Raw genomic sequence first — 11,903 nt, forward strand, 5'->3', positions numbered from 1 at the left:
TGGGCGGGTCTCGTGCGTAGTCACCTCCTCGTGGTGAGACCTGGTAATTGGCATCGTTTTCCAAAAATTAATCAGTCGATTAATCTTTGGAAAACGATACCAAGCCAAGAACTACGCAACAGTCCAGTTTGGATCAACAAAAGCCCCTAAGATCATTTTGGATGATCTACACTGGACTGCACTATTAATTTATAACATTTAAGCCATTAATTTACAATATTTACGTCATGAATTTACAACAATAAGTCACAAATTCATAACATTTAAGCTATTAATTTTTACATTTATACCATTAATTCCTAACACTCAAACTATTAATTTATAACACTTAAGTTATTAATTTATAACATTTAAGCAAATAATTAACAACGATTAAACTATTAATTTATAACAATTGAAACAATAATTGGCACATTTAAAACATTAATTTATAAGAATCAAACCATTCCTCGAGGAATCAGTAAGTCTCGCGCTAATAGCCCAATACATCGATAGATTTAACGAAGAAATACGTAACCGCGATTACAACCAATTAGATCATATTATTTGCTACATAATTAATAACTGTATCACGTACAGCGATGCAGGCGGTATTGAAGAAATAAAGCCATTTTATGTTACAACTATAACGAGTAAATTTAATCGTTTAACTTGTGAAGAATTAAAAAGGTACCTGACTTCTAAATAAGCATTACATAAGAATCTTAAATATCGCAAACAGTGATGTAGGTGTTACTCAAGAAAAAAGAACGTTTTATTTTTTAATTAGCACGAGTAAATGAACGAATATCGATAATATAATATAACGCTTAATATGAATTTTATCTGTCTGATTATTTAATAGCTTAACTTTTTTCACAGTAGCGTCATCGACTGCACTTAGGCTCTTTTCCCTTTTTGTCCAAACTAATCGATACTCGAAAACTAGTATCATGTAGGTGTGAATTTAGTCTTAGTTTGTAGAAACTATTAAAATGATAAAAATGGATATCGTATTAAATCGTAAAAGATGCCAATTTACGATAAAAATTAAGAAATCGTTCAATTTGATTTTGTTACAATGGAAAAACCGTCTCCTGCTATGTCAAAAAATCGTTACCGTTTGATTAACAAACCGACGCCTTGTTAAGTTATATAAGGAACACGGAAGTCGCGGGCGAGCTCTTTTGTGCCTGAAATTCCGGAGAGTGAACATCGAAGAAGAACATAAATATCAGGTAAGTAAGAAAAAATATCAAACAACAACATTGTAACTAGTAATTTATAACGTCTAAACCATTAATTTACAACACTTAAGCTATTCATTTATAACATTCAAGCCATTAATTTATAACATTTAAGGAATTAATTTATAACGTCTAAACTATTAATTTATAACATTTATGCTATTAATTTATAACATTTAAGCCATTAATTTCTAACTTTTGAACTGTTATTTTATACATTTAGCCATTAATTTATAACATTTAAACTATTAATTTATATCATCTAAGCCATTAAATTATAACATTCAAGCTATTAATTTATAACATTTAAACTGTTAATTTATAACATTTAAACCATTAATTTACAGCATTTAAAGTGGTATTTTATACATTTAAGCCATTAATTTATAACATTTCAGCAATTAATTTATAACATTTAAACTATTAATTTCTAACATTTAAGCCATTAATTTCTAACATTTAATCAATTAATTGACAACATCTGAGCCACTAATTTACAACACTTAAACTGTTGTTTTATACATTTAAGCTAATATTTTATAACATTTAAGCTATTAATTAACAACATCTAAGCCATTAATTTACAACATTTAAAGTGTTATTTTATACATTTAGCCATTAATTTATAACATTTAAACTATTAATTTATATCATCTAAGCCATTAAATTATAACATTTAAGCTATTAATTTACAACATCTAAGCCACTAATTTACAATATTTAAACTATTAATTTATATCATCTAAGCCATTAATTTATAATATTTAAACCATTAATCTAAAACAATTCCTCCATTAATTCCTAACAACTATTCCAATAATTCATATCCATATTCTCCCATTAATTCAAAGTAATTGTGCTCTTAATTTATAACAGTTGTACCATTAATCGGAAGCAACTCTACATTCATTGATTTAAATCAGTACCATCAATGTGAGTTAATTAATGATTTATATTGTATTATTTTATTATCGAAATCTTTCAGGTCCCTGGATTGCTATTTTATTTCTATATAGCATTATTTTTTAATTTTAAATACAGTACTTAATTTCTCATTTCACTATTTTGTATAAAAGCAGTGGTAACGCAGAATGTAATTTTAAGATGTAATTTTCCATGTCTGCTAAAAACCAAGGAAACAACAACATATTCATGGAATCAAGGAAGCAAGTGTAGTTTAACCGAAGGCAACTACATCTTATCTGTAGCTGCACATGAATCATAGGACATTTCAAATAGTGTTGTTGTTTTGCCTCGGAGTACCAAAACCGTTAGATTACAAGTAATTTAAAAACAAATAAACTCCGGACAAAACAATGCCGCCGCTACAATGTCGCTTTATTATAAAATAATTTTACATCTCTGCTTCCAATGCGTAAAAACTCATATGTAAATGGGACCCGAGCGTACTTACCTCCTCGTGGTGGGTCCCGGTAATTGGTATCGTTTTCCAAATAATAATACACCAAGTACTATTTCGAATATTAGTATTATTATTCGAAAACGATATCAAGCTAAAAACTACTTGAATATAGTCTGGTCTTGATCACCCAAAATAGTTTTGGTGATCTAAACTGGACTAATACCCCCCCGCGGGGGCAACGTGGGACATCGTGGGACATCGCAGGACACCGTGGGATGCGAGCGTATTAGCTTTAATTAATCATAAGATAGAAACCTATGTTATGTACATTGTAAGCTCATTCTGTACAAAGATACTTATCTATCTTGGAACGACAAATAAAGATCTCGTCTCTCTTGATCCCCTCGCTTACCATACTGGAAAAATTGTTCCCACGATATATCGGTTCGCGATTACTCAGTTCTTTCAAACTGTCGCGTGGCGTACTCGCTCGCGTGTATTTCGGGTGCGTGCGGGTCAATGTGCTCTAGACAACTCTTCGGATTCGTAAGTCGCCCAAGGACAGCTCTGTCTTGGTGACTGCTCAACGTTTGCATCGGATCACGGGAGTTGTCGTCGTGCCGGTGATGCTTGAGTAATCTGTTGGGGATTCACTCGTGGATCTGCAGTTCTGTCCGATTGGTACGTGGGTACTCGATCAGAGACCACCAATTTCACGTCCTCCGTAATCCTGTTCGGCCCCGCTGAAGTGGACCCCACTGTTGAGTTGAGGTATTGCCTTCGTAATCCTGTTCAGCGGTCCCGCCCCGTGAGTGGACCCCACTGTTCAGTTGGGGCCTCGTGCCTCGGTAATCCGGTTCAGCGGTCCCTCCCTGTGAGTGGACCCCACTGTTCAGTTGGGGCCTCTTGCCTTCCTAATCCTGTTCAGCGGACCCTCCCCGGGTTCCACTTGTTCAGTTGGAGTGCGTCAAGTTGCTGGCCTATGTGATGGATCCACGGCTGTATTACTAGTGGATCACTGGCATCATCTGTCGGCGCCATCGACCGCGACTCTTGTAAGTTTCGAACGGCGAAACAGGAATCGAGTTACGGCCAATTCTTGGGCTTTCCGTTGAACCTCGGGGTTATCTCGTGTACGGGGGTACGTCGCGTAGGTTTGTTAGTTCTTCCGAGAGATCGCGATCTCGTCCGTTTCGGGACAGTGTCAGTAGCTTCATCTTCTTCTTTTCGCTCCAAGTTAGATAAATGTGTCTTTGATACCGAATGTTGCCAGTAGGGATGCGAATTATTCTTTATTTGTACTGATCGATGTAATCGTTGTGTGGGAGATAGATGATGCGTTACGAATGCCTTGTTCTACGTTTGTAAAGATTCATGTTAGCGCTGCGTTGGAGATATGTGTTTCGCAGTTAGACTACGAAACAACTATTTCTTTACGCAGGCCCATAGTCAAGTAGTGTCAAAACTGGACATTCTGCCAATAGGTTGAATGTCGAGATCGATGTGTAGTGTTAAATAACCCATGGGCGGGTCTCGTGCGTAGTCACCTCCTCGTGGTGGGACCTGGTAATTGGCATCGTTTTCCAAAAATTATTCAGTCGATTAATCTTTGGAAAACGATACCAAGCCAAGACCTACGCAACAGTTCAGTTTGGATCAACAAAAGCCGCTAAGATCATTTTGGATGATCTACACTGGACTGCACTATTAATTTATAACATTTAAGCCATTAATTTACAATATTTACGTCATGAATTTACAACAACAAGTCACAAATTCATAACATTTAAGCTATTAATTTTTACATTTATACCATTAATTCCTAACACTCAAACTATTAATTTACAACACTTAAGCTATTAATTTATAACATTTAAGCAAATAATTAACAACGATGAAACTATTAATTTATAACAATTGAAACAATAATTGGCACATTTAAAACATTAATTTATAAGAATCAAACCATTCCTCGAGGAATCAGTAAGTCTCGCGCTAATAGCCCAATACATCGATAGATTTAACGAAGAAATACGTAACCGCGATTACAACCAATTAGATCATATTATTTGCTACATAATTAATAACTGTATCACATACAGCGATTGTAAATTCGGCCAATCGCGGGGAGACGCAATCGCGAGGAGAGACGTCAACGGGAGTCGTAAATTCCCGTTACGATTATATTAATCGACACCACGAGTTGATCGATCCCCTGATTTCCGTTAAGATAATAGGGGTGATTAAGTTTATATAACACTGTGTTTCACAGAATTATAAAATATATATTTCCAACACTTAAACTACACTGTTGAATAGATACAAATCGTCAATAACAACTTATCGCACGAATATGAGATAGACACGAATAATAGTGCAAGGTCCACTACACTGTTGAATAGATACAAATCGTCAATAACAACTTATCGCACGAATATGAGATAGACACGAATAATAGTGCAAGGTCTGTACAATCGAATTTCGTATGTTAGTGGACGGGAGAGTTAGATGCTACACGTCGACGTTGATTTTCTACTACTAATTGTCGCCCTTAGGCTAGCGCGGAAGAAAGCTCGGGGTGGGTGTGCCCTTTGCATGAAGAACGCGGATTCGTTTTTCACGCTGTTCATTAGGAAAAGTGAGGGCAACGATCCGCGATGTCGATTGGCTGTGACCCGTGCTGAAACCTGAAGGAGTGAGTCGGAGTCCTCCTACCGACGTGGTTCATACATGACCTTGCACATGGGAAAACTCAGCCTGTTCTGTTAGACAGATGTTTGTTTTTTCCTAATGGGCGCGTACCCGCTTTCTCCGTATTTTTGATTGCGCCTAATAAACCCAAGGACCTCTCTAAAAACCAGATGTGCGTCGCAAATATTTCTAGCCTTAAGAAAACTTTTAAGACGACGGATGGAATGCAGATACATGTGTACAGAATGCAAGAGAAAGTTATGGTCGGTCCTCAGGTTTATTGAGGGTCGAAATGACGTTACGCAGGCCGTCGGCTGGCCGGTCGCGAGAGATGCAGCGCAGATGTTTTAGGCGACGTAACATCCTCCCCCCGTTGAGAGGGCACCGATCAAATTCTGCCTGTGGAGTCAGGTGCGTCGTTTGTCCATTGCCTTCGCTCCGGGTTGATGTTCGGATTCATCTGTTTCTGGTTGAATGGGTAAGGGGACCAATCTTTTGACACCACGGTCTAGGATACTCGTTGCCGTCTGCACGGTAGCGGTCCGTATGATTCCGTCGGCTCCTGGATGGACCTTGATTACGCGGCCCAAAGGCCACTGCATGGATGGGACGTTATCCTCCCTGAGGATTACGACGGTGCCTTCACGGATGTCGTGTTTTCCCTTGTCCCATTTGTTGCGGCGGGTCAGCTCGTTGAGGTACTCTCGATTCCACCTGCTCCAGAAGTACTGCTTGATCTGGTGGATGCGCTGCCAACTAGATAGCCGGCCTGATGGAACTGTCCTGAAATCACGCTCCCGTAAACTCGTTAATGTATCGCCGATTAGAAAGTGACCGGGAGTGAGGACAGGGGGATCTTTCGGATCGGACGAGATGGGAGTCAGTGGTCGTGAATTGAGAATTGCTTCAATCTCAATCACAAGGGTGTTAAGGTGTTCAAAGGTCAAGAGCTCCGTGCCGACGACGCGGATGAGGTGACGTTTGAACGATTTTACGGCGGCTTCCCATAAACCGCCAAAATGTGGTGAGTTTGGGGGGTTGAAACGCCATTGTATCTGTCGGTCGGCGAGAAAATTCTGCACCTTTTCCTTGTGGTCGTCGGACTGTAATAGGATTCGGAGTTCTTGTAATTCCCGATTAGCTCCGACGAAATTGGTGCCATTGTCGGTGAGGATGGTTGCGCAGTATCCTCTTCGGGAGATGAATCGGCGTAGAGCGGCTAGGAATGCGTCGGTAGTTAGATCGCTGACTAACTCGATGTGGACAGCTTTTGTTGCCAGACATACGAATATGGCAGCGTATACCTTGACTTTACTGCGGTTGCGATTCCTTCTCTCTTTGATATAGAGCGGACCGCAGTAGTCGATTCCGACGTTCGTAAACGGGCGCGATTCGGTAATACGCGCCTCTGGTAAATCTCCCATCAAGTACTCTACTGGTGGAGGATTAGCTCTGCAGCAACGGACGCACCTTTTGATAGTGCGCCACACTTGGCTACGGCCGTCGATCGGCCAATAGCGTAGTCTCACGGCGTATAGTGTAGCTTGTGTCCCTGTGTGGTGGTTGTTTCGATGTTCTTCGTTTATAATGATCTCGGTAATTGTCGCTTTCGGCAAAATAATTGGATGCTTTTGCCGGAATGGGATAGCAGAGTTGGTCAGTCGTCCTCCGACGCGTAGTATTCCTTCTTCGTCGAGGAATGGATTTAGTGACTGTAGTTTTCCTCCCACATCCTTGCTTCGATCTTTCTGCAGTGTCCGAATCTCCGCCGCGAAGTGTCGGGATTGGATTATCTTGATCAATTTATTATGTGCGGTGGTTAATTCGTCCGTTGTTAGATGGGAGGATCGATTCTGCTTATATCTCCATCGAAGACACCAAGAGACGACTCTTATTAGTCTTGTCCAGGATGAATATCTATGGAGAAGTGTGTTGTCGATGGTACTAGTTGTTAAACATATCGTCTTCTTTTGTTCTGGGAGTTCTCCCAGCGTCGTGGGTATCCAGATCGGCCAGTTTTCCTCTTGTTGTTTGAGCCATTCGGGTCCGTTTTTCCAGATGGTCGGGCGCAGAAATTCCTTGGGAGTCTGCCCGCGGGAGATGAGATCTGCTGGATTGTCGTTGGTGGGCACATGACGCCAATCGTCGATGTTTGTTTTCGTCTGGATCTCGGCTACGCGGTTCGCCACGAAGGTTTTCAACATGTGTGGCGAGGACTTGATCCACTGAAGCACTATAGTAGAATCCTTCCAATACACAGTGCGAGAAACCTTTATATTGAGGGACTTCTTTATCAAGGACATAAGTGAGGCGAGGAGTAATGCTCCGCTTAACTCGAGTCGTGGGATTGTCAACGATTTTAGTGGCGCGACCTTAGATCGAGCCGTGAGTATCTGAGTTTGTGTGTGTCCCTCCGGATTGGTGCTGCGTAGATAGACACATGCTCCGTATGCCCTTTCACTGGCGTCGCAGAAACCGTGCAGCTCTATATGATTAGCTGCCTTGATTATGGTTTTACGAGGGAACCGAATATCATTAAGCAAGGGTAGTTGGATATGATATCGATCCCATTCAGTATGCAACTCTGCTGGTAGGGATTCGTCCCAATCAATTTTTAATGCCCAGACGCGTTGAAGCAATATTTTTGCTTTGACAATCACTGGCGCGAGCAAACCAAGTGGATCATAGATTCGGGCTATCACCGAACTCATTGATCGTTTAGTGACTCGAGTGATGGTCGCTGTGGGTTCAACTGAGTAAAGGATTGCGTCTTCCTGAGAATCCCAATAAATGCCTAAGGTCTTCAACGTCTGTGACTCGCCCAATTGTAGCCTTCTATTGGTATCTCTTTCTGTTAGTCCTCGCAATATGTCCTTGTCATTGGATGCCCATTCCCGGATGTGTAGGCCGGCCGATCTGAGAAGGTCTGTGAGTTCGTGTCTTACCGATAGTAATTCTTCTTTTGTGTCGGCTCCAGTGAGGGCATCGTCGACATAAAAATCGCGCTGCACAACCGCTGCTGCTCGCGGGAATCGATGTCCTTCGTCTTCTGCTAATTGTTTGAGGCATCGGAGGGCCAAGTATGGGGCAGCTGATAGTCCGAACGTCACGGTGTTAAGTTGATATGTATCGACCTCCCCGTTGGAATTACGCCATAGAATGAGTTGATATTTACGATCTTCTGGGCGTACGAGGATTTGTCGATACATCTTCTCAATGTCACCCGTTAGAACATATTGATGCGACCGGAATCTCAATAGAATTTCAATTAGATCTTCCTGTAATTTTGGTCCTGTATGTAGCATGTCGTTGAGGGATACTCCGGTAGTGCTGATTGCTGATCCGTCGAAAACAACTCGGAGTTTCGTAGTATCACTCGATTCCTTTATCACGCCGTGATGAGGCAAATAATAACCGTTGGTTGTGGGAAGGTCAGGGGTGATCTTCGTCATATGACCCAAGTCTAGATACTCTTGGATCACCGCACTATACGCGACTTCGAATTGCTTGTCGCGTTGGAATCGGCGATGGAGCGAGGCGAGTCTACTCATGGCAACGGACCTTGACGTCCCCAGCGTGGGAAGCTTCTCGTTGAATGGCAGGGCGACGACGTATCGCCCTTCCTTGTTGCGTTGGACATGGTTGCGGAAATGCTCCTCACATTGTAATTCCGCCTCTGAGAAATGCGTGGTAGGTGGTCCCTCGTCGATTTCCCAAAAACGTGCGAGATCCGCTTGTAGGTCGGTGGTGGTGACGTGAAAGGAATGGATCCCCGCGCGAGCTGGCGGGCTCCCCCCGATAACCCAACCGAATCGAGTCTTTTGCAAACACAGCTCCGTATCGGTGGATTGGGATAGTTTGATCTGTCCGACACAAAAGGATGCTAAGGTTGGTCCCGAACTCAATAATATGTCGATCGGGCCTGGTCGATGAAATGCCGGGTCGGCTAATTTTATATTTTTGGGTAGCTGGATGACGGACCTATCGATTGGTTGATCTGGAACGACTGTCGATATTATTGGGATTACTAAGAACGTTACTATGCGTTTATATTTGCCATCCATAGAAACAATGGTGGCCGTGATCTGGCTCTTGGCAATTGTCGTCAAGTCATCGAGGGTGCCGATTGGGACTGAACATCTCCTTCGTTTCATACCGAGGGATTTTGCGAATTTCTCACTCATGAAATTCATACTAGATCCGGTATCTAGCAATGCTCTGGCTCGGATTGGTGAGGCCCTTTTGTCTAGCACGTCGATCTGTGCTGTGACCAGTAGATCGTGATGTAGTATGCCGTTTGGAGATGTATTTTCCAATTCGGTCCACCCTTTTGTAGTTTCTTGAGCTAGTCAGTTTAGCTCAGGTTGAGACTTGGATAAGGTGTCTATGGCGGTGCCCTTGGTCCGTGGGGAACTTGACTCAGGAACTTTCGAGTCTTTAGGAGCCGAGTAGGTATGCTTCCGTGATGATTCGGTTGTCCGTCTCGACTTATGATACGAACGTGACGTCGATGATTCCGGTGGGGATTGTCTCTTAGATCGTTTATGCGATGAACGACTGCCCGGCGACCGACCGCTCGATGAACAACTGCGCGACGACCGACCGCTCGACGACCGACCGCTCGACGACCGACCGCTCGACGACCGACCGCTCGATGACCGACCGCTCGATGACCGACCGCTCGATGACCGACCGCTAGACGACCGATTGCTAGATGACCGATTGCTAGATGACTGACTACTCGACGAACGTGGAATTATCTGCGTTTGCTCTCGGTGTAGGTAGGTGTTGTGTCGTTGCCCGCAGATATGACACGAATCCGCTGTGCACTGTGTCAGCGAATGTCCGCTGCCTAGGCAGTTTATACATAACGCTGCCCCTTTTACGATTTGAAAGCGTTCTACCGCCGATTTGGCTTTGAAGACCTTACAATGTCTGAGTACGTGGGGTCCGCTGCAGGTCGGGCACACTAATGTCTTGCTGGTTGTGGCAAAGGTTCGGCCGCGCGATACGTTTTGTCGATGACGAGGTTTTTTGTGGGTTGATCCTTTCGTTTCCTTTGATTTAGAAAGGAGTTGATTACCGTTTGCCCGTGTTTTCAGAAATTCTATCAGATGTTGATAGGAAGGCACGTCTTGGTTTGGCAACGTGCGCTGCCATTTACGCATGCTGGACGAAGGTAATTTCGATGCAAGCAACTCGATAATCACTATATCTGATGTTACAGGCTGCCCTAATTTTTCGAGCGCTTTCAAATTTACGCTGACGGTTTCCAGCAAATCTTCAATGGCTTCTGGAGTTTCCCTTTTTATTTCGGGATAACTGCGCAGTAATTCCCAATGACGCATGCAGATCCGGAGGGCACAATTAAATTTCTCCTTCAGTGTGTTGAGCGCGATGGGATAGTTGGCCTCTGTGATTTCTAAGGATTGTATGCTCCGTGCGGCCCGTCCAGTTATAGAGGAGCGTAGATGTTGAAACCTTTGGACGTTAGTTAAGTTCTCATTGCGATCCACTGTGGATAAGAACGTGTCGTAGAAATAGGTAAAGTTCTCGAGGGCACCGTCGAATTGAGGTAAACGGACCTCTGGCAAAGTGATTGGTGTCGTCTCCGGTTTCACGCATGGATCGCGGGTCTTTGTTGGCGAAGGGGTTACTGATGGTAGTCGGTCGAAGAGGTCCATGATCTGTACGTCAATCCTATGACGCTCTCGCATTAAAGAATCTGCACGAGCTATTTCCCCCTCATCTAACACTTCTAATTCCTATTGCACCGCGCAGATTTTTCGCCAATTTTCGTCGAACGAATTACGGCAAGCTGTTAAATAGTTTCTGTCTACCCGTTCAGACTCTTCATATTCCTCGAGTTGACGCTTCGTGGTTGCAAATCGGCTGACTAAGGCGCTTCGTCTACGCCGTAACGTGCTGATCGGTTCAGCTTGAGCCATATTTGAATTTAATAATCGGAATGGGCTTACCTTAATCAAATGGACGTTGATCTAGGAATCGGTAGCTACTCGTTACAGTGCGGTGTGGGCTCGCGTATGTGCTGAGCGATGAAGGAGTTCCTTTCCGAGAGCAGCTCCTTTGGTTAGTTGCTTAAGTCGTTGGAGTGTGGATTTCACGCGACACTGTATAGTCACTGGTCAATGCACTTTTTAATGGCGCAAAATCCGGCTCGAAGGACCATGTAAATTCGGCCAATCGCGGGGAGACGCAATCGCGAGGAGAGACGTCAACGGGAGTCGTAAATTCCCGTTACGATTATATTAATCGACACCACGAGTTGATCGATCCCCTGATTTCCGTTAAGATAATAGGGGTGATTAAGTTTATATAACACTGTGATTCACAGAATTATAAAATATATATTTCCAACACTTAAACTACACTGTTGAATAGATACAAATCGTCAATAACAACTTATCGCACGAATATGAGATAGACACGAATAATAGTGCAAGGTCTGTACAATCGAATTTCGTATGTTAGTGGACGGGAGAGTTAAATGCTACACGTCGACGTTGATTTTCTACTACTAATTGTCGCCCTTAGGCTAGCGCGGAAGAAAGCTCGGGGTGGGTGTGCCCTTTGCATGAAGAACGCGGATTCGTTATTCACGC

The 11,903-nt window shown here is 42.9% G+C and overlaps 1 protein-coding gene across 1 annotated transcript; it reads right to left on the bottom strand.

Annotated features, from left to right (window-relative positions):
• Nucleotides 1–5,687: 5,687 nt before the first annotated feature.
• LOC138189348 (uncharacterized) lies at nt 5,688–11,228 on the bottom strand. The gene is made up of 3 exons (XM_069131410.1): nt 11,121–11,228; nt 10,445–11,045; nt 5,688–9,625 (listed from the first exon to the last, which is right to left on the bottom strand). Exons 1-3 carry the CDS (start codon nt 11,226–11,228, stop codon nt 5,688–5,690), a joined length of 4,647 nt encoding a protein of 1,548 aa, XP_068987511.1.
• Nucleotides 11,229–11,903: the final 675 nt, after the last annotated feature.

This window comes from Bombus flavifrons, unplaced genomic scaffold, assembly GCF_040668555.2.
Source record: "Bombus flavifrons isolate JBK064 unplaced genomic scaffold, iyBomFlav1_principal scaffold0025, whole genome shotgun sequence".
Taxonomy (NCBI): Eukaryota; Metazoa; Arthropoda; class Insecta; order Hymenoptera; family Apidae; genus Bombus; species Bombus flavifrons.